The 24791-nt window shown below is 38.2% G+C and overlaps 1 protein-coding gene across 2 annotated transcripts in view; it reads right to left on the minus strand.

The window, feature by feature from the left end:
* The window catches only part of Syt14 (synaptotagmin 14), a 213434-nt gene extending 194676 nt beyond the window's left edge, over positions 1–18758 (minus strand). For both annotated transcript variants that reach the window (XM_074048409.1, XM_074048408.1), the window contains exons 1-2: positions 18636–18758; positions 5130–5177 (exon numbers count right to left, since the gene is read on the minus strand). In XM_074048409.1, the coding sequence (XP_073904510.1) occupies positions 5130–5177; positions 18636–18648 (61 nt within the window). In that variant the 5' untranslated portion in view covers positions 18649–18758. The remainder of the gene's footprint in view (positions 1–5129; positions 5178–18635) is intronic.
* Positions 18759–24791: the final 6033 nt, after the last annotated feature.

Genomic DNA, 24791 nt, shown 5'->3' on the forward strand with positions numbered 1-24791 from the left:
AGTGTCATACAAAAGCAGCAGTGGCAGACAGGGAGCCACTTTCAGAGGTCTGTTGTCAGCACAGCCAGCTATTTCTTTGTGTGGTTGATGGAAATCAAAATGAAATGAATGAAAATTTGAATGTTGCTGAACTACAACTTTTACTTAACCAGATTAAGAGCAATAGCAATATCCGAAAATTTACAATACGCTCTACTGACAGAGCTGTGAGTACATATATTTCTGATGGGAAGGCAAAAGGGTACACTACACAAAATGAGAAATTTGCAATTTCTAATACAATTTTGTAATAATTGTCCTTTAATCTTAACAGCTATCTCCCTTTTCAGAATTTACCTAAAAACAGACCTCTACTAATCTTTCGTACACAGAAGTATTCATCATGACATTATTTTAACAGCAAAAATTTTAAAACATAGAAATTTCCGTAAGTAGGAAATTAAGTGAATAAATAATATGTTCACATGTTAGAAAACAGTACGAACAGAAAAAAGAATAAAATATTGATTAAATATGAAATCTCAATTAAATATGAATTTAATTCTAGGATGTAGGTTTTTAAATAAGCCAGATATTAAACAATGTGTATAGTATGCTACATTTTTGTAGAAATAAAGAATATATATATATATATATATATACAGCCCATAATATTATATATAAATCATCAAACATGTCCAAAATATAAGACATTCTAAAATCCAGTAGGTTAGTCTCTTTAAAAGTACACATAGCTAAAGCAAACATGAAAAATAAATAAAAATGTTAAAGTCTGGGGTGGAGTCTGTGTGAATATGCTGTCCTATTAACTTTTTCATATGCTGGAGATTTTTCATGATAAAAGAAGGAAGGTAAGACTCGAGATAAATTCAAATCCTTTAATGGTTCTTCATTTTGCTCACAGTAATTTCAATTTGCTTGAATGAATTACAGGACCCTAAACAATCTAGTCCCCTACTGCCTGCCTGGCTGCCTATTTTCTTTCTCTCATCTGCTCTAGCCACACACTGGCCTTCTTTTTGTACTTGTGATAGCCAAACCAGCACAGCATCACTTGTTACTTCTGCCTGGAATGCCCTTTCCTCAGACACCGGTTTACTCTCTACACTACAAATCATCACTCAATTGTCATTTTCTTAAAAAGACCATCCCTGACCTCCTTACTTTAAATTCCTGGTGGGTAAGATTGCAAAGCCTATTCCCTTTCCATGACTGATCTTTCTCAGTGTTGCTTTGCATTTCTCAGACAGTATGTTCTTTACTTATGTATGTGTAATTATCAGTCATCAGAATGGCAGCCATGTCTTTATGTTGTACTCATAGCACCTTAACAATGTCTGGCATGAATACATTAACAAAATAAAATGTACTAGGAATAATTATGTATTTTGAACCCTAATTTTTTGAACCTTTATTTATTCATTTAAACTGTACATATTTAGAGTATACAACATGTTTAAAATCTGTCCACACTGTGAACTAGCTATAGCAAACTAATAAAGTATGTATTTCTTCATATACCTATTTTTGTGATGAGAACATTCAAACTCTAACCTGTGATTTTCAAGAATACAATAACTACAGTGTTATTAACTATAGTCACCATGTTGTACAATACATCTCCTGCACTCATTCCTCTTATTTATCTGAAATTTTATATCCTCAGACCAACATCTCCCCAACACCCCTCCCTAGTAACCACCATTGTACTCTCTACTTCTGAGTTCATCTTTCTTAGATGCCACATGTAGCAAAAACATGTGGTATTTATCTTTCTGTGCCTGGCTTACTTCACTTAGCAGAAAGTCCTGCAGGTTCATCCATGTTGCTGCAAATGACAGGATTTCCTTTCTTTTTTAAGGTTGAATAGTATTCCATGCCACACCTTCTTTATCCATACCTTGGTGATTGTGCATACTGATGCAATGAACATGGGTGTGCAGATGTCTCTCTGACATACTGAGACATCCATAGTGAGATGGCTGAATCATGTGGTAATTCTATTTTTAATTTTTTGAGAATACTTCACAGTTTTGCATAGTGGCTTTACCAATTTACATTCCCACCAATAGTATAGAAAACTTTCCTATCTCAATATCCTCTGCAACACTTGTTACTTTTCACCTTTTTTTATAATGGCCACTCTGACAGGTGTGACTCCAAGGACAGAATCTTAAACAGAGAGGGTAGAGTCTCAAAGCCAAAAGCCACAGAATATTATTTCCATGCCTTGAAACCTAATAGATTTTGCCTGGTTGAATTTTTAAATTTCTTAGAAATCCTTTCTGCCTTCTATCCTTCACTTTTACAGTGGCAGAGCCTGTAACTATTACTCTATGCCTGTCTCATCATTGAACTCTGTGAACAGGGAATTTGCTTTCTCCTTTCACAGGTCCATAAATGAAAAGGAATGTTGAACCAGGAAGGATCATACCCAGATTCTCACTGATGTGATAGAAATGATTTAGCTAACTATACTTAGATGACATTTTGGACTCTGAGTTGATGCTATCATGTAGGACTCTGTAGGTGAGGGTTAGGCACTTTGATATTCCTGGTTTAATGGGAACCCACAGAAAAATTCCAATCAGAAAAATCACAGATGCTTACTGTAAGGAAGCAAGCATGAAAGTTAGAAAACCCTACAATGGTCTAGGCAAAAGAAAATGAGATTCTGACTACAATGACAGCAGCAGAATGAAAAAAAGAAGATGGATCTAAAATATACTTTGCAGGTAGAACTGACAACTTACTAGTAAGTTAATTATAGGAATAAGAGAAATACAGGAAACTTCTTTAATTTTTTTTTATTTTATTCTATTTTATTCATATGTGCATATACAGGATACTTCTTAAGTTAGGATTTAAGTAACTGCATAGACGGTTATTTACTAGCTGAGATTGAGAAGGCCAAGGAAGGGAGGCCTGTCATGAGAAAATCAAGACTTGAATTTCAGATAGGTCAAGTTGTTATTCTAACAGACATCCAGATAGAAAGATCAACTAAGAAGCTTCATAAAAGATCAAGAGCTCAAAGACAGTCTACAGCTGAACTTATAAATTCAAGAGGCATTCATAACAGTGAAACTAGATAAAATCAAATAGAGGGCAAAGATGAAAAAATGAGGTAAGTCACAGACCGAACCCTAGTACATTCTATATTTACAGATCTGACAGAGAAAAGCCAGCAGAAGAGATAAAAAAAGGAACATCAAAATAGCTAAAAAGAAACTGTGATGTCAGAAATGTCACTTTATCAGAATTATTAATTATAATTGCAATTATTCTACTTTACATAACCTTCTTAGGTTCTACTCTACACAAGTCCAGCTTAAAATGCACAAGTCTTAGCCCTGGTCATAACTGTGGGAATATTTAAATGCCTACGAAAAATCTCCCAGAAAAGAACACTGCATTAATGCTGAGGAAATAGAGATAATGATTTGGACACTTTCATGAGTTACCATGTGAATCAATTTTGTTAATTTTAATCACAGAATTAGAATTCTATAGAAAAATGAAAGGAAGCGAAACACAGAGAACCTGCACAAGACATACTGTGAGAAGTTCATGGCTTGGAGTGGAGACCACAAAACAGAACAGCAAGAAGAGACATAATCAGAAAGTGTATTCTGATCATCACCACCCTGGTTCTCCCTCCCCAGGCTTCTGCTCCCACGAAAGCCACCAGAGACCCTCTGCACACTTGACTTTCCTTCCCTCTAGCTGCCTCCCATCATCTTCATTCTCTCTTTATCTGACTATAGCTTCAATTGCTTTTAATTCCAAATGATCTGTACAACACCTTTTGCTGTTCCAACAAATAAAAAGCTTTTAAAAGTTTTAGTGGGACAAGGTAGTAACTATAAAATTATTCAAAAACTTTTCAGTAACACTGGAATAACTCATTAAAGTACAAATACAGCACCTGTCTAGCAAGCATGAGGCTGAGTTCAAACCCCAGCACCTCCAAAAGAAGAAAAAGACTAAAAATGTTCACACAGAGAAAACAATATACAAATTTGTCCACCTACCACCACTACACTTTTGATACGAAGCACAAATCAAGGAGAAAACTGACTTCAATTTCCCCCTTCCGTCCCAGAGAAAAGGGGTAGATAATGTTCACGTTAGCAAAGGAAAGAGACTGTTTTAGATGAACAGTGATTTCATGCAGTAATACATAGATAGATTAGCATAACCCTGCCAACAATACACATACTCACCTAAGAGGGATTTGCTTTTTCAATTGCAAAGACACTAAAGCTTTTCTGAGCTGTCAAACTCTCTGAAAACAGGCAGCCATTTTCCTGCCCTGTCGCCCATACCCAGGTATCACAAACACTGGCACTGCCCTAGATGTCCTCAGGTGAAACCACGGTGGGGACTGCTACTGGATGGCCAGGCTCAAGAGGGCCAAGTAAGTTTTAAAGAGAGATGCAAGAAAAAGAAATGATCCAAGTTTACAAAGAAATAAGAGTAGTACATTTGTAGGGATTTCCTTTCTTGGCCTCCCCAGCTCTATCTCTTTCTTCATACCAGTTCTCAGATTTGTGATGAATTCAAAGGAGTTATGAGTCTCCCAGGTTCTCCTGACTCCTTCAAACCCTCAGAACACCTAATTCCCTGCTCCCACCTAATAACTGAATTACCTTTCCTGGGGCCACCTTGTTGAACCACCCAGTTGTCAGGTGGCTCCTTCTAAGGAAGCATAGACAGCTGTTGGTGTCATAGGATGTTGTGGTCTTTGGCTATGTTCTCGATTTGACTTTCAACCAAGTCCTCACATCTCCCTGATGGGGTACAGTAATAGAACAGAAGTCAATGGGAGATCAGCATGCACTCAGATTCCAGATTTTGAAAGGGAACAAAAATCAAACCCTCCATTCTTTGCCTCATCACCATGTCTAAAAACCAGTATGTAGAAACCAGGTTTTACCAGTCCACCAAAACTAAATGTAATAGCCATAAAATAAACAACATGTAGTCTATAGTATAAATAATGAATATAAATACTCATTAAATTTTATGCCTTGTAAATCCAAATTATCTGCCATCTTACTAAAATTTATTATACACTCTGAAGTACTCATTTAGTATTTAAATATGCAAACAAAGCATTGACTTACCTTTTCTAATGCAGATAAGTTCATGTACTCCACAGGTTCTCTCTCCACCTGTTTTTAAAAAAAAAAAGCTCATTAGAAATTTTTTTTAAAAAACACACAGAAAAGAGCCTGAGTTTGACTGTTATAAAGAAACATTTTTAAATGAGAAGCTAGAAATGGTCTCAGAAAAAAAAGTTCCCTAATTCTTCTCTTTAAACTTAGCAAAATATGACAGCCTAATACTCAGAATTTTCCTGAATAACCCAAAGAATAAGGCTTTATAAAGTTTTGGAATGAAGACACTTCATTCAAGTTCATTATTTTGAATTTCAAGCTTTTCGTCAGCAGAAATGCCATCACCATTTCCTAAGCCCCTCTTCCTACCAGGTGGAAGGGAACACTCTAAGGGAGGACCCATGTTTGCATGAGGGAGCCCCAACACATACCAGTAAGTTATCACTGAAAGGTCAACCCTATAAAAGCACTGTTTAATTTTATCACACAGCAGCATAAAAAGTGCAACATGACCCTTTCCCAATCTTATAAATCTATAAGACAATAAACTTAACAGAGTATGATAATAAAAACAAACAGGTATAGCCAAAAATTACTTTTGTTCTTTTTTTTTTTAAAGAGCCTAAAAAATGTTTTTTAAAAGAGCTGGGGGTGTGGCTCAAGTAGTATAGCACCTCTTTATCAAGCATGAAGTCTTGAGTTCAAACCCCAGTACTGCCAGAAAAAAAGTTCTGTTTTTAAAAATCTCTGCTTATTAGGCAGGAAAACACAAATACAGAAGAGTGCCCAAATCTACAAAATTCCATGCAATTAGTCATCACAATGCAGGTACCTGAATTACTACAAACCAAGACGAGAGATAAAAGTTGGTCAGCATCCCAGGAGTCCTTTATGTACCTTCATAGAAACCGCTCTATTTGCCAGAAGTAACCACTCTCCTGAGTTCTGACAATACAGCTTAGTTTCATCTGTTTATAAAATTTATATAGCTGGCCACGGTAGCTCATGCCTGTAATCCCAACTACTTGGGAGGCAGAGATGAGGAGGATCACAGTTCAAGGTCACCCTTGCAAAAAAAAAGCTAGATGTGATAGCATGTGTCTGCCATCACAGCTATGTTGTGTAAGTAGAACTACAGTCCAGGCCAGACCAGGCAAAAACACAAGACCCTATCTCAAAAAAGGACTGGGGCTGTGGCTCAAATGGTAAGCACCTGCCTAGTAGGTGTAAAAACCTGACTTCAAACTCCCTAAAATTTATATAAATGGAATTATTGAGAAAGCATTGCTTAGTCTTGCTACTCTCAATATGCTTGTAAGATTAATCCATTTTATTACTTGTCATCATGATTCCTTTTCATTGCTTTCAGCTGTATAGAACTGCATGGTATACCAGGTGCTGGTGGCTCACATCTGCAGTCCTAACTACTCTGGAGCCAGAGAAAAGGAGGACTGAGGTTCAAAACCAGCTCCCAGTAAATAGTTTGCAAGACCCTATCTTGCCAGGGCTGGTGGAGTGGCTCAAATGTTAGAGTGCCTGCCTAGCAAGCATGAGACCCTGAGGACAAACCCTACTACCACTAACTACAAAAAAAAGAATTCCACACTGTATAAATACACACACACACACACACATATTTGTATATATTTATACATACATGAACTTCAACTCATAAACACTTGGATTGTCTTGAGTTTGAGTTGTTTTATTTATAAACCTTTCTTATACATGTCTTTTTGCAGCCCAAATGCATGTCTTTCTCTTGGGTATATATCCAGGACACACACCACTAGATGATGGGGTTAGTGTGTGTTTCTCAAGATAATGGGAAATAATGGAATGATAAGGTACATACACAGCAGAATGCTAGACAGTTGTTTAAAAGACTGTAATGCTGAATGCAACAGTATGGAAGCTGAGTGAAATAAACCAGGCACAGAAAAACAAGTACTATACAATCTCACTTAAATGTGCAGTCTTAAAACATCAACTTACAGACACAGAGAGAAGAATAAGTTGTTATCAGACTGGGGGTGATGGATGGGAAAGAAGAGACATTGATCCATTAGAGAGAAGGAATCAGTTTTAGTGATTTATTGCACAGTATGGTAACTATAGTTACTAACAATTTATTGTATTCTTGAAGATCACTGGGAGTAGATTTTAAATATTCTCGTCACAAAAAATAAGTAGGTAAGGTGATAGATGTTAAATGCCTTGATTTAATCATTCCACAATATATACATATGACAAAACATCACATTACATCCCATAAATATATATTGATTCTTATTTATTGTATGAGTAATTTTATCATCTACTATATAAATATAAACTTCCTTTACTCAAAAAGATGTCACTACTTTAATGCAAGCTAAATGAAATTGTGTAGTATTCTATGTATGTATGTTCTTATCATTATGTTGTGAATTACTTTCAAATTTTGCCTAATATTCATAACTGAAGGAGAAATAAAAGCCTTCCATGATAAACAAAAACTAAAGAAGTTCACAACCACCAAACCAGCGTTTCAGAAATACTTAAAGGAATCTTACACACACAAGAAGAAGATAAACACAACTAGAAAAATACAGGCAAGAATGAATTTCACTAGACAGATAAGCAAATGAGGAGTAAGGAAGAATCAAGCACCACAAAACCAATAAAGTGGCAGAAATTACTACATACCTTTCAATAATAGCTCAATTCTACAATCAAAAGATGTAAGACTGGTGGATTGGATTAAAAAACAGGACCTTTGGGACACAGCAAAGGCAGTGTTAAGCAGAAGTTAACAGTTATGAGTAAACTTCATTAAAAAATTAGATCTAGTCAGGCACCAGTGTCTCGTGCCTATCCTACTACTTAGGAGGCTACTTAGGAGGCTGAGATCTGGAGGATTGTGGCCCTAGGCCATTCTGAGAAATAGTTCATGAGACCCCATCTCAACCAGTAACTGAGTGAGTAGTGTGCATCTATCATCCCAAATTACATGGAAGACTAAGATTGGCAGGACTGAGTTTCCAGGCCAGCCTGGACCAAAAAAAAAAAGTTTGAAAAAGTTTGTAAGACCCATCTCAATGGGAAAAAAGCTGGATGTGGTGCCAGCACAGCTGTCATCACAGCAATGTCAGTAAGCATAAAACAGGAGGATAGTGGTCCAGATCAGTCTGGACAAAAAGTAAGACCTTATCTCCAAAATAACAAAAGCAAGGTCTGGAGGAGTGGCTCAAGTGGTACAGTACCTGCCTGGCAAGCATGAAGCCCTGAGTTCAAACCCGAGTATTACCAAAAAAAAAAAAAGGAGCCCAAATAAAGAATGTAGGATCCACCTCAAGCTCCTAGAAAAACAAGTACAAGCCAAATTCAAAAGAAGTAGATGGAAAGAAATAATAAAGATCAGGGCAGAAATTAACAAAATGGACACTAAGAGAACAATATAAAGAATCAATGAAACAAAAAGTTAGTTCTTTGAAAAGAAAAACAACGTTGACAAAAGCCTAACAAAGAAGGTGAAAGACCTCTACAATGAAACTATAAAACATTGAAAAAAGAAACTGAAGACACTACAAGGTGAGAAAACTCATTATGTTCATGGATTGTGAAAGTGACTATACTACTAAAATCAATCTAAAAATTCAATGTAATCGCCATAAAAACTCCAATGTCATTTTTCAAATAAATAGAAAAATAACTTCTAAAATGTATATGGAGCACAAAAGACCCATATAGCCAAAGCAGTAATTGACTTTAAATTATACTACAGAGTCATAGTATACAAACAGCTTGATACTGGCACAAAAACAGACACATAAACTCATGAAAAAGAATAGAAGATCCAGAAATAAGCCCACACAGCCACAGCCATCTGATTCTTGACAAAGGCATCAAAAACATATGTTGGAGAAAAGACAGCCTCTTCAACAAATGGTGCTTGGAAAACTAGATGTTTACATGTAGAAAACTGGAAGGCGATCCCTATTTCTCACTCTGTACAAAAACTAATTCAAATGGATCAAATGGATCAAAGATTTAAATGTAATGCCTCAAACTTTGAAATGATTAGAGGAAAACACAGGGATGACCCGTGAAGACAGAGGCACAAGTAACATCTTTCTGAATAAGCCTCCAGTTTCTCAGAAAATGAAAGCAAGAACTGACAAGTGGAACTGTATCAAACTTAAAAGCGTCTACATAGTAAAGGCAACAATTTCCAGAATGAAGAGACAACCCACAGAATGGGAGAAAATCTTTGCCAACTATTCATCAAAGGACTAAGATCCAGAATATATAAAGAGCTACAAAAATTAAACACCAAAAGAATGATTAGTAAGTAGGCAAATGAACTGAACAAACAGTTCTCAAAAGTACAAATGGCCAATGAATACACGAAGAAAAGTTCAACATCCTTGGTCATAAGGGAAATGCAAATCAAAACTACATTGAGAGTCCATCTCACCCCAGTCAGAATGGCTATCATCAAGAAAACAAACAACAACTGTTGCCAAGGATGGGGACAGACACACACACACACACACACACACACACACACACACGCGCGCGCACACACAGAGGAGTATTATTTAGTATTATTTCAGAAGAATGAAACTACATTATTTGCAGGAAAATGGATGGAAATGGAAATCATGATGTTAAGAGAAATAAGCCAGGATGTGAAAGACACGTATCACATGTTCTCTCTCATATGCAGGATGTAGACTTTAAAAAAAATGAATTAGCCCCAGCTCATTCAGTGACTCACACCTCTTAAGAGGCTAAGACCAGGAGGATCATAGTTCGAGGCCACCCAGGGCAAATAATTCACAAGACCCCATCTCTAAAATAACCAAGCCAAAATGGACGGTAGGTGTGGCTCAAGCAATAGAACACCTGCTTTGCAAGAAAGAAGCCCTGCTATCAAACCCCAGTCTAAAACAACCGGACTGTTTGAGGGTAGGAACCAGAGGGGGAGGGGGAGGGCAAAAGGACAGGAAGGAGGGGTGCTGAATAGAATAATGAAACCTGTTAAAAATTATTTTAAAGGAGGAGGGGTATAAGAAAGAGTAACAGAGGACGTGCATTTGACCAAAGTATACTGTATGCACATATGGAAAGATCACAATGAAACCCCTTTGTACAATTAATATATGCTAATTTAAAAACAGAAAAAATGCACAGTGAAAATATTAAATGATTTAATCATTTTAGTTCATTATAGAAGCTTATTATGAACAGTTCAGTTATAAGAAACAGAAATATCTTACAGCAATTACATGACAAATAAAAAACACAATATCCCCTATAAAAGTAGGTCATCTGGAAAGCAAGCTAAAAAAACTAGAAAATGGTATTCCTATCACAAAAATAGGTTATATCTACAGCCTAAGTTGGTTTTAGCAGTGCCATTGCTTCCTTATTATCACGAACACAAACTGACCTCTGACCATCAGGAAAACAGACTTAACAAGAGAAAACACCTAATCAAAAAAGCTATGAATATAAAAATTATTATTTAGCACAACCCCAGTGTAAAATACATTAACTGGAATATTACCAATGAGCAACCACAGACCTCTTGCCAAAGGGCTAGAATGAAATACACCTGCACACTGCATATCCTAAAACTGAGGAACAAATGACCATCATTTGATAAATTAGTTACTTACCCAACTATAAGATGAAGCTACTTTCAAGGCATTAGAGGAACCAATGACAAAAACAACTAGGGTGTATATTGAGGCCCTATGATGTTTTCATAGGTTACTTAGAAACATTTCTTTGGTATAGTCATTGAGGCAATATTCTCAAGAAGTCAACATTTGTGACCCAGTTTGAGTCATGTACTTTATTCATGTACCCAGGCTGCACTTTTTAATGTGTGCAATTAAAACTAGACTCTCTCACATACTCAATATGAACTAGTTAGGTTTTACTTCATACAGCTAATCTTAAATGTAACAGCAGTTCTACAAGACTTGATATTAACAGTAACAAAAAAACTGTAGAAAAAAATGTTTAATTGCAAGAGGACAGTAAAAGCTAACTCTCTTTTTGTAACTATTCAATTTATATTAACTGAAAAAAATCTTATAAATAAAAGTTAGTCAAATAATTACTGTGTCTTAGATTTGTAGTCAATTAATAATTGTTAAATTTATTAAAGTACTTATAAAAATCACACAACTAACATAAGAGACTAGAACTCAGAACTAAAGCTGTCTGGCTCATGGTTTCACAGTCCTGATAAGCAAACTGAGACCCTAAAGGTTAAAGCTGCCCAAGGACACCAGCTAATTGTCAGGGAGAAAAACTTCAAAAATTATGTTTTAAGATAGGTAAGGAAGTATTCATTCGTTTTTCTTCATTTTGATGGGAAAAAAGAAAATTACGAAATTGGTTTCTAATGCTGTAAGGCAATTGAAGTAAAAGAGAATTTCTCAAAAACTATACTATATTGGAGGTAATATTAGCATCACTCTTAAAATAATCACTCCAGCAACATGGAAATGAGAAACAGAAAACGACAAGCTTAGTCAAAGTTACCATCTTTTCCCTCAGGCACAGCCAGGTAGGAGAATAGTGCACACTGGCATACGTAAAGGAAACAGATGTGTGGGGGATCTGCAACACATGTGCTGTATGTACATGTGAGTATGAATGTACACATAACTTCAGTGTTCCTGGTACGTGGGATTTTATTTTAACGAGAGAGGAGCCATTACAAAATACATATTTTCTACCTGTTTACAGAAGTAAAATGCATAATGATATTGCAATCCCATCAAAATATACCCAGGTATACAAAAATGGAATTAAACCCATGACTTACTTCATTTAAGGGTCCTTTTCAAAATTCATTTAATCTATCATATTCTGACCATTAGCCTCTATCATCACAATTTTCAGGGTCTACTTATTTCTCCTTGGTCAAACACTGAAAGGCTACTTTTTCATGTCATAAATTTCATCTCATCTCTGTGTCCAAAGCACATCCATTAAAGTAGTCAGTGCCTCTAATTTAACATCTATCTTACACTTATACATTATCATAGCTAATTCTTACGCAGATACTTACACTATACATAATAAAGGATGAAACTTCAAATATTTCCTATTAATGCTGCCAACTGCCCCTAAACAATTTAAATTTTTTTTTTGCAGGGAATTAGATGTAGACCTTGTGTTACACCCTTAGCACCAACTTTACCCATTTGGACCTCCAACCTCCAGCCACGTTTTAATTTAATCCCTAATTAAGCCATTCATTCAAACAATGATACCAGGTTTGGTTCCTAAATAAAGCACAGCATTGTGGGAAGACCATAATTTCCAAATTGAGCCAGACTTCAATTCAGTAACCAGCATCATCCAGTACTGCCTTTGTAAACCTTGTACTTAGTCTGAGTGGCAAGGAAAAAATAACGAAAGTCATTTTTAAAGTAGTAATAAAAATAACACCAGAACAGAGAACGGCTTTCATCTTGTATGCGATTCTGGAGTAGGGGAAAAGGGGAGTGCTGCTGAGGATTCTGAAACCAAGTACACAATGAGTCTAAAAAAAAAAGATAACTTAATAAAACAATGTGTGTTGTAGCCAAGAGGGAGAAATGGTGCTACCCATGAATGAGATAATTGTTATACGAAGCCTGGACCACAGTGGACACCAAAACATGCAATTCCCTTTGTACTCCTCAGAGGAATACAAAATTTAAAGAAAAATTAAGATCATAGGCTCAGGAAACAGAGAAGACTCTAATACAGTGTTCTATCCTTCAGCATCAGTTATCACTGAATTTCAAACATTCTCCTATATAATCACTCCAAAATAAATGTTCACCATCTCATACTTCTTAACTTGCCCCCTTTTAAATTTTTTAAATTCAAAGTCAGGCCTCCAGCTCTCTGAAACTTATCCTTCCAAACTGGATTTCCTTTGCTTTTTGCTCATCCTTTGCTATGTATTTATTGTAGAATAGTCTAAGTAAGTCCTTTCTGCACTTTCATAAACTCATTTTTACCTCTAACATTCCTGGGCAACAGCACCCTGAACTCTGGCACACGTGCTCACCACCATGACAGTGTTACAGAACAATGGCACAGAGTGTCTACTCACAACAACGTCTCTTACAGCACCTCATAATTTGCAAAGCATGTTCAACACAGTATCGCACTTCATCAACCTAAGTTCCCATGCATTTATTTAATATTTTTTCTAAGAGGCATAAATTTTACCCCATTATAAAGCAAATATACTCTTCACAAATTAATTCACTTTTCCAACCATCGTGCCACTTTTAAAATTCAGTTTTGGTTTTTGACTATTAGAATCTCATTAACACAATAAATTCCTGAATAAGTATGTACTCACACACACACAAAAAAAAGTCCTACTTAATTGAATTTTCTAGTAAACTAAAAATAAAACAGAATCCTTTGGACTACACAAAACAATTTTTTAAAACTACAAATATGCATTATTCCATGAATAATCCAGAACACTGAAAACTGTAATATTTCATTAATGTCTAGCTGATGATGGTTCAAAATACTATTTTCAATATCAATTTTAATATATTTGAAAATGGGGAAAAAGAAATTATTCTGAATACATGTATGGCTCTTAAAAGATTTTTGGTAAATAAGTTCCTAGTAACAGCTTGCTTTGTTACTGCTATTTCCTCCTAAAAACTGGTAAATCAAGGACCCTAGTTTGTGGACTTTCGATTAATTAAGATATTACTACAGAAAAGTTTACAAGAGAAGATACTGCTACACAATATGCATGTAGCCATTTCACTCAAAAGCTTCAAAAAATAGCTGGGTGCCGGTGGCTCACGCCTGTAATCCTAGCTATTCCAGAGACAGAGATCAGGAGGATCGTTGTTCAAAGCCAGCCCAGGCAAACAGTTCATAAGACCCTATCTCATCACAAAAAAGTGCTGGTGGAGTGGCTCAAGGTATAGGCCCTGAGTTCAAACCTCAGTACCGCCCCCCCCACACACACACACACAAAGTTTCAAATGTTTTTATTTGTAAGAGTTTGTTCAATTTTACATTATCTGCATATAGGTACCTTACATATTATTAAATGGCTAGGGAGAAGGGGGAGTTACCAAAGTCACCTGAAAAAAAATCAAATCTAAAAAGAAAATCTGCTACACATATACTATGTATGAGCATAATCTTTTTAAAGAAAGTAACCATGCAACAGTGTTACTCAACAAGTTGTAAAAATTAAGCCAGTTATGGTTTCTTGCTTTCCCTTCTCGCATCTACCCCTCATTCTGTTATGATTTTAAAACACCAAATACAAAAGACAACTATTTCTCTAGTGTTTGCTACTTGTTTCTATTTATTCAGTAAGTTAGAAAAGAAACCTTGAATAAACCATCACTCAAAAGTACTTCCAGAGTTCTCTGAACAAACCTACCTACATATGCAAATGTCTTAAGTAGCTGTAAAACAGAAGAAATTTTATCTCTGCTATAAGTCAGAGTATCACCTTTTAAAATGTGATTGAACAGAACTGTAATTTCTCCAGAAAAAAAAAGTTCAATAAATTACCTCTCTCTGCTACAAACTGCAGATAGGTGTGACATTTAATCATATTATCCCCTATATACATAGTAATGATAGCTCTCTAATAATACTGTGGGAAGCAGAAAAGAAGTGTAATATTCTCACTCAAGACTAATAATATAACACGTTCAACATTACAGGTGGCTTCTGAAAGTCCAAATTCTGCCATAGAAATCTTAGGGCCAAAACAAGTCTTAACGATCACCTTAGAATTAGGTCTGTGAGGCTGCACATGGTGGCTCAATCCTGTAATCCTAGTTACTCAGGAGGGAGCGATAAGGAGAATCAAAGTTGGAGGCCAGCCTGGGCAAAAAGCCCAAATGCAAAAATTCCCAATGCAAAGAAAATCTGGTAGAGTAGCTCAAGTGGTAGAGCATCTGCCATGCAAGCAGGAGGCCCTGAGTTCAAGCCCCAGTACCACCAAATTAGTTAATTAATTAAAATAAAATAAATAGCCAAAGCAAAAAAAGGCCAGAAGTGTGGCTCAAGTGGTAGAATGCCTGCCTCAAAAGATCCTGCGCTGTACCCCCAGTACCACAAAAAAGAAAGAAAATGTGTGGCAAACTATAAGCTACACTATGAGTGAATATGTGCATAGATAGATAGATAGATACATCTATCTATCTATCTATCTATCTATATATATATATATGTATATTCACACAGATTCTCTCTAGTTTAACCTTTTATAATTTTTAAATGCTACCCAGAGAAGAAAAGTACAGAAAGTTAACAATCAAAGTGTTTACTTTTTACATCAGCAAAACATATTACAGAGTCTTCTGATATTCTTAGGGCAGAGACATTAAAGTGTAGATTGATAGAAAAGCACATAGAGCAGATCACTAAGAACTAGCTTTATCCTGAGGTTTTAAAAATTCAGACTTATATTTTTCAGAGATAATTAGCACTAGCTTGGAAAATGAATTGGAAGGAAACTTAAGACTAGAGCTAAGACTAGTCAGGAAACTAATGCAAGTCTCTTACTGAGATTCCGCCACAAAGCAAAGTGTAAACATGAAGGAACCTAAGTTAGTTTGATTAGAGCACCTGTCTAAGAAGTGTAAAGCCCAGAGCTCAAACCCCAATACTGCCAAAAACAAATAAATAAAAAGAAGAAGTTAGCTTGAGATGTGAACTGGCAGCATTTGAATGTCTGGTTATTTAAAATGCCACTCAGATGGTAACTTTACATGAAGTAAGAGGGTATGGAAACTAAACTTGGTGGTACAGGGACAACTCCAGGACGTTCTGAATGTCGTTAAAGTAAACATTTTGGATGGCTGAAGTATATCCAAGGGAAGATATTTAGCTACTATGTGGAAACAAAGGTCAGCAAAATTCTAGACAATGGATACAATCCATAAAGATAACAAAGAAATCAATGGAACAACTCAAGAAACAAGGATTAAGACATGCTATATTGAGGTGCTGTCCAAAATCTAAGGGGTAGAAAAATAAAACACTATCTTCTAGGAATTTAGTGAGACTAGGAAAACTAAACAAGTGATTACAAAACTGTTCAATGTGTACAGTAACACTAAGGATTTTGCATGAGTCAAGGGTGGTATAATAGTTTAAAACATACAATTATACTGTGCTGTTGAATAGAATGGTGTGTTCCAGCACATTTTAAAACATACAACTACAAATCCTCCAGAGAAGGGAACTGGATATAAAGTCTATAAAAGAAAACACTTCACATTTGTCTTCAAATAGTAGAGAGGATATAACACTTTTAATTATTGCTACAGGAAGCAGAACTGGGGCCAAATACAAAGACCTTAACAGTGTAAAAAAAAATCATTGCCTCAAAACCAGTGTCTTCATCACTGAATGTTTTATACAAAGTAAGTATCATCCATCTCTCCGTGTTCACAATAAACTGTACTTGTGTGTTTCCTCACCATCACTAAAATGTGGAATCTTTGAGGGAAGGAATGTGAGCTTGTCCACCTTTACGGCCTCACAAAGTCTTGTACAGAATACCAAATACACCTAGTGTACAATAAATGTTGTATTGAATTAACAGGTGAATGAAGCAAATGAGTATTTTAAGAACCACTTCATTTGAAAAAAAAGAAAAGTTTGCTGAGATGCACTGTGGGACCCCTTAAGTTCTAAGCTACCCATGGTACAGTCTTCATCTAGAACTCTGTGTACTCTATAATACAACCTTGGGATGGTATGTATAGAAACAGACTAAAGCCAACTGAAGTTGACCTGACATCTTTATTTGAAAACCATTAACTACAGTTTCTTCACCAAAAAAATACATAATTCTTGATCTTTATATTATGAAGTCTTAAACAAATGCTTAAGTATAAAAATATGTGTGAGTATTTCAAACACAGAAGAGGCTGGAGGTGTAGCCTAGCATTGCGGCCAAGCAGTAGGTTCAATCTCCAGCACCAGGGAGAAAAAAAAAAAAAAGACTCTCTAGAATGATGAGAGTTACAAAAATCTTGTTTTCTGAACACAAGCAGTAGGCAGGGCAAAATGCTACCAGTTAACATGGGAAAAGAATCAGTAACATTTACTTCCAGAGGAAAGAATGGACACACTGAAAAAAAAAGAAGAAAAACTGGAAAATATTTTAAATTACAAGTTATAGGATCATACCTAAATGCTAGCTGACTAATCATTTCTCACCTTCTGCAATAAATTTTTTCTTACTTTTGCCACATTACAAGAAACTCTCCTACAACCTGGTAAGGAAAATAAAGTATACTACATAAATCAATGGAATCCTTTCCTGGTTTTTAAGCCCTAGTAAAAAGTACCAGGAGAAAAAGAAACAGAAATATCAAAGATTACAGGTAGATCTCATTCCCCATCATCTTAGCTACATTGATATTTGCAAGTATCTGTGTATTCCACATATAATATGCTACTTGATTGCTTAAATGAAGTAATATAATCTCACAGCAAATCAATTCTGGAGTTTAGAGGATCTGACCTAAAGGAGCCCCAAGATATGTATGATACCAGTGAGTGATCAGCTAGATGAGAAGTATCCTGGAAAGTTTTATTTAGGAGGAAAACGCATTCAGTGTAGACAAATAATGATCTAGCTCTGGGTACCTTGTCTATCTGTACAGATGCACAAACACACACTCCCACAAGGAAATTTTACAAATCACTTGCACTGAGTTCACCTCAGTGAACAGGGAGACAGGGGCCAGAAGATAAACTGCATTCTTTCGCAGAAGTATCCTAGATGTGTGATACCAATTATCACAACACGCTCCTTAAAAACAAGGCAAAACAGACACTTCTTGCAGCCCCATATTTTTGGAACAAGAGAAAATACACATTAGTGCCACCTACCTTATCTAGGAACTTAACTCTTATTAAGCTACTTTTTGACATGAGAGTATTGGCACTCAAACACTGATATTTGCAGGATTCTAGTATGTGCTTGTTGTAAAAATGCGTTTACTTCTCCTTCATTGAGAAAAGCAGTTATGAGCGGTGGAGGGAGAAAGAAACCACTTGAGGAAAAGTAACCTCACCCCAAATTCTCTTCTCCCCGACAACAGCAAACGCAAGGGGGAATGGACGAGGGCGCAGCACTCACTGGCCCAGGGTACAGACCGGGAAAGGTCAGGGTGGGGACAGCAGCCAGGGATGGGTTTGGCTGCGGGCGGGCGTGGTCCGAGGGGTCCGCGGGGCGGTGGCTGTGGGGGGGCGCAGCCGGAGCCCGCGGGGCGCAGGGCCGCAGCCGAGCGCACGCGGGCGACCACCGCCGGGGCCGCGGGGACGGCGAGGGCCGGGGCGCGCGGCCAGCAGGTCCCGCGCCCCGCTCGGCGCTCCGCCTCCCGGGGACTCCAGCCGTGGAGACCCCTGTCCCCTCCCGCGGCCTGCCGGGCCCTCAGTAGCCCCCGCTGCGGGCGTTCCCCTCGCCACTCGCCACCGCCGGCCTCCTCTTACCTTCAATCGCCATGATGTGCTCGCCATGGACCGCACCAACCGGATAGCGGGGGCGGCGGGCCGGGGCGGGGGACGCGCCGAGTCCACAGGCTCTGGAGAGGGGCGGGCCCGGCCCGGAGTCGCGGGGCTGCGCGGCCGCCAGGGGAGCCGCGGGCGGGGTGGGGCGGGCCCGGGCGCGGGAGCGCGGGCGGTGGGAGCGGTGGGAGCGGTGGGAGCGATGGAACCTTCCCGGGCCGCCGCCGCCGCCGCCGGCACGTGACGCCGCCCCGCCCCCACCGCCGCCCCCGCTGCCGCGCGCCCGGGTTCAAAACTGGTGCGGGGCGCGGGAGCCGCCAGAGGCGAGCGCCGAGGAAGTAGAAGGGATGATGCGGCGGTCAGGACCATGGACAGGTCCCACCGCGGCGCGGCTCCTGCCTTCTCTCCCAGGGATGCTGGGACTGGGTAACGCGAAGGTCTGCTTTGCTTCGGTTTGGTTGGCCTGAATTCTCCAAATCTCCTCTTTGGGGTAAAGAGACAGCTAGCTGGCAAAGCCAACTGGAGAGAGGGATCCTGAGGACAGCAGAGCACGTGTTCCCTCCCCTCCCCTCCCCTCTTTTTCCCTCCCTTCACCTCTCCTCCCTCCCTTCCCCTCTAAAATTTTGCTCTCTCCCCCTCCCCCTTCCCTCTCTTTCCCTGCCCCTCTACCTCCCTCTACCTGCCCTCCCAACACACACACAACCTCCTGATAAGGCTTACCAACGCCCTGAAGTTGGTGCCCCCTTGGACTTACGAATTGACATTTGTCTGCACATTGTACACACACTCAAAAAATAAGGGTCAAAGGGTTTTGACAAAGGGATCTGACCCTTTTACACCTTGCATGCTCTTAAAATTTGCAAACCCCTGAGCATTACGAACAGCCGCAGGCCAACCCTGAACACAGCAACTATTGGCCATTGAGGTACTTCAACCACTCAACCACTTACCCAACTCTCAACTTCATTTGACACTCTAAGGGCCTGGGTAATCAAGGGCCTAAGCCACATTTAAGGAATACAGAGTTAGTGAATCTCTCTCATATAGAGAAAATGCTAACTTGTACAGCTACGTAGCTATATTAGGGACTGATACAAAGAGAAAATATTTTGTACTTAGGTAAGTGAGGTTGGATTGTAACCTAGAGCAGAAAATCTCTTTCATCGCTTTTATATAACCTTTCCCTCATCACAGTTTATGCTCAGTAGACTTTCATTCTTTATTAGCTCAGTGAGTATCTGTTGAGCCAAACCAGTGCTGAAAGCTGGCTACAAACAAGAATCCTTATTGAAGCATCAAACAAAACAAAGTAACTGTTCTACCCTGAGAACACATTATGTCTGTAATTCAATCTAGGAAAGCTGTGTGTGTGTGGGGGAGGGGGCGTTGTGTGTGTGTTCACCATAGAAATCTGTGGGATTCAGGTAAAATATGTTCAATTAATGACATTTTTCCCCCAGGCAGCCTTGCTTAAAGCACTCTTGAACTCCAAGACATTGATTTGAACTTGAAACCACAGTTCTTGGTTTGTGGTTTCTGCTGGCTCTGAGAAGCCAATTGTTTGCCCTTTTTAAGAATTTCATATTGAAAGCTAGAAAAACTTAAATCGTCATTTCATTACCAGTTACATAAGTAACTACATACATGACCAGGTTATATGAGCTTGCATAACCCAGATTAATGTCACCATAGTTTAGTTAGAAAGTTGGGGTAGGGAGTGAACTTGAGATTCAACTGTGTCAAATCCCAGAGTTTAGACCAATGATACTCAGTATTATTACATTTTCCCCTAAATTAAAAAGCATGATTTCTCCTACTAATATTGCTTTAGGAAGCAAAAACAATAATAAAAACTATGCTCTTCCATGCTAGCTGGTAAATTCCTGTTAGACTAGTGTTGGATACCATGGATTATTCAACTTCCAAACATTTCATATTAGCTTCTGGGCTGTTGTTTGGATATTCTCTATCCCTACCCAGCTCATGCTGAAATTTAATTGCCAATGTAACGGAATTGACATTGGCATAAGGGCAAAGCCTTTGTGAAAGGACTGCTATGGTTCAAGAGTAGATTGTTACAGAGTCAGCTCCTTTGTCCCCTTCCTCTCTTACACATGCACCATCTGGCCACTCACACACTTCCATGTAATGCCATCCACAGTATGAGGCACTCACCAGATGCTATCCAATCTTAATCTTCCTGGCCTTCAGAACCATGAGCCAAATTAAACATCTTTTCTTTATAAATGACCCAATCTCAGGTATTTGGTTATAACAATAGAAAATGAACTAAGACAGTAGCCACTTAGAACTATCTTTTTAATTTAGCTTTTTAAACTCTCTTTGGGGCCAACCTGACTACTTTCCTGGTGCACTGGCTAGGAATGGGAGAGACCAAAGTTGACATTTTTGCCTCCCTGGATGTTGGGCTGTGGCCCAATTTCTGGGGACACAACCCAGCTGAGGCACCACTGGACACTTAGTCCAGATGGCTAGGGAAGCCTCCCATGGAGACTGAGGCCTCAGGTCTGTACATTCCAATGGAACCTGGGTGGAGACCTTAGCAACCAGGAAAATTTGGAGCGGTGCCTGTCTGGAACAGGCCCATTCATAAAAGGATGGAAGGGGGCTTGATCACCCCCTATGTACCCACTGGTACTTCTGAACCTGGTTTTTTGGGTTTTGTCATTATTCAGGAGGAAGCTGGGATACCTTCCAGACTAGGTTTGTTGGGTTGGATGAATGTGTGATGTGCAACTGAGAGCATGAAAAGAGTATGACTTTAGTCACCAATTAGTGTGCAGAGTTTGTTTCAAGAAGCCAGGGATGTTCTCATTTGTTCTAGGGTGACCCCCCGCTTGGGGCACCAGTCCAGGGTTTATAAAAACTCACTACAGCTACAAGACATCTGACATATCTCTGTGAGAACAGCTAGGGACAGATGAGGTGAAGTTGTTTGTCTTCCCTTTGTGTTAGAAATTGAGGACCCCATATGTCATTTCCAAACTCCCTGATCCTCTTGTACCTTGTCTCAATATGGTGGGAGCAAAAGGCTTTCTCTGGCAGTTTTCTTTTTTTTCTCCTGCTAACAGGATGTGTTATTGTTTTTGGTTGCTTCTATTCTGGTTTCCCTTTGCAAACCTAAACCGCTTGTCCTATGAGTTGTGTTTAACATACTACTCAGACTAAAAATGCCACTATAAGGAAAAGATAATAAAAGAGATCACAGATAAAATAAAAAAGATTGCTAATGTTCCAGTTCAAACTTGGAAAAGGGTGAAATCCTGAAAATTTGCTTATCAGATGGTTCTCTACAATAGGAGGATTTAAAACAATGTTTGGGGCTGTATTAATTATGGTGTTGGGATGTCTCATACTCCCATGCTTGCTGCCACTGGTTATGCAGTCCATATTGACCCTAATAAAAGCCATAGTAAAATGAAAAATGACTACACAATTATATCTATTACAAGGTTATCAAAGAGTAAATCCCATCCCTAACAAAAAAAGAGATGATGCATTTTAACAAATAAAAGGACAAAGCATCAAAAGGGGAAATATTGGGGCCAGCTTGGCTATTTTCCTGGGATTTACTGTGTCTGGTATTCATTTTGATTTCCCCAACATGAGTCTACAAGCAGCTTTCTGCTAGCTCTGCAACACTGCATCCACCTGCTAGCCTTGCAAAGTTTCTGGCAACTGTAACCACATACTAAAAACGGGATGGGGGAGGGGGGCAAGGAGGGTAGTAAGGGGCAGATAAAAGGCAAACTCTGTAAGTATTTAACAAAGTCCCTGACACAGATTGGGGTTCAGGGCTTTAAGAAATTATTTTCCCTGAATCTGCTAGCGTAATAAACCCCTGCTTCCTGAAAAATGGTCTCAGTGACTTTGTTTCCCTCATCATTCCCACAACACTCTTATTTCTAAAGTATGTTATGGGTTTAATACTTACAAATTTGGGAAGTGTCAATTATTTATAATTTAATTTTTTGACAATTTTATTTCATTACACATTCTGAGTAGTGATTAAAATTATCTTTAATCTTGACTTTATTCCTACAACATATCTTTAGACTATACACTTTTATGCATTAGGAGATATTCAAGAGCTTCTTCATTTTTAATTCTTCATTCTTCAGGAAGGAGGGACAGCACTGGAGATTTGAACGCAGGACTTCACACTTGCTAAGCAGGCATTTTATTGCTTTAGCCATGCCCCCAGTCCTTCATTCTTCTATATAATGACTTATTTGCAAAATGGTGTCCAAGACTGGAGGAGTCCAGGATTTCCAGGAGTGCCCCAAAATCTAATCACCCAGTAATATGACTAAAACGTCAGTGGAAAAAAATCAAGCATTGAAGATGAATTATGTGGGAAGTCCAATTCAAAGGCAAAGTGAAAAGTAATTTCACCTACATTAAGTAATTTTCATGTGCCAAACTAAATAACTACCACTAATAGAAACAGTATCTTGAGGAGAAAGTATGTTCCAAGTTACAAAAGTTGCCCAGTGTACTCTTAAGAAACAATCCACTTTTTAAAGCTGAAGCTTTCCTTTATATAATTTAAGTCATTCAACTGGAAAGGCCAAAGTCTCTAAAAGAATGAAAAAAATAGTGTTTGACAATATATAGTTGCATATATGGAAATGGACACTTAACATATATACATTTGGGGAAATTTAGTAGATGTTAGATTATGTTCAGGGATTTTCAGTCCTTGAGTAAAGGAGACATCTTTTAAGCTTTTTCAGCAGATGCAACTATCAGAAAACATATGGCTAGATATAAAAGCCTAGTGAAAACTCAAGCTTAACACCGCTAATAATTCCTTTCTTTCATGAATCATAATGCCATGGAAATTGTTGTAGTATAAGTTATTTACTCTGGTAACTTTGTCTTTTTTCTACACCTGATGAAGTTAAAAAGTATCTTTATAAAATAATATTACTACTTTATATATTTATAAATTAGTTCCTATTTAGAATGAATATAATTATCAGAGCTTTATCAGGCATGTAATTGATATATTTACATTTATGTTATAAACTTGAGTTATATTTCTGTTCCGAACCCATACATTCCAACAAGGTGCTATCTCCAATCAATTGTGTGGTTTTTTTCTTTTATTCATATATGCATAAAATGTTTGGGTCATTTCTCCCCCTTCCCCCCACCCCAAATTGTGTGTTATTGATACTCTGTTGGTTGTGAATGAGAGCAGCTCTACTTGGACTAGCTTACAGAAAATGAAGAGTTAATTGTAGATATAAAACTACAAAAATAAAGCTGGGCCTCAGGATTGGGAAACCCAAATTGTATCATTGCGCTTTCTGCCTCTTTCCTTTATCTTGTACTTCTCTCTGCATGTTGGCTTCATTTTTCTTGATCACCATAGACAAACTTTCTTCTGTATGGCAGTAAAATCAGACCCTTGAGAGAGTGCAAGCTTTATAGTGCATAAGTTCTGCCAACTTTCTGGGCCTCAAGTCCATAAATTCCCCCCAAAGGTAGGCTTTCATTATCTCATCTTAAATGAGCTTCTAAAATTAGCCGAGCTTGGGTCAAGTGCATATTTCTAAACAAATCCTCCCTGGCCATAATGGCAAGGTCATGGAAAAATGCATGGCATCCATAGTGATGAATTGGGGGAGAAGGAAGATAGTCCCCAGAGGGAGTTGTTGGGTAGAACAAGCTTAAGTGATACAAGGGTTCTCTAATTCTGTACATTCATCTCAACATGTCTGCTTTTTCTGTTCCAAGAACTCACCTGTCAGCACACTTCACTGAATCTCCCTTAAAGCAGAGATGTCCAAAAGAATTGTCTACTGCAATGAAAATATTCTATATTTGTGGCCACGTGTGGCCACTGAGTACTTGAAATGTAGCTAGTACAACTGAGGAATCAAATTTTTAGTTTTATTTAATTTGAAATTAAAGAGCCACATATGGCTAATGTCTGCTTTATTAGACAGCATGGCCGTAGAACTACAGAAATGATATGGTAGTGTTCGGGCAGGGAATGCCAAAGAAGACAATTAATGAGCTCCCGGTGGAAAGAGAATGGTAGTCATTCCCCATGTGTGGCAATGCTACCTGATGACCTGGTACAGAAAGAGATGTGTCCGTCATGCTGTG

This window comes from Castor canadensis, chromosome 11 (genome assembly GCF_047511655.1).
Source record: "Castor canadensis chromosome 11, mCasCan1.hap1v2, whole genome shotgun sequence".
NCBI classification, from domain to species: Eukaryota; Metazoa; Chordata; class Mammalia; order Rodentia; family Castoridae; genus Castor; species Castor canadensis.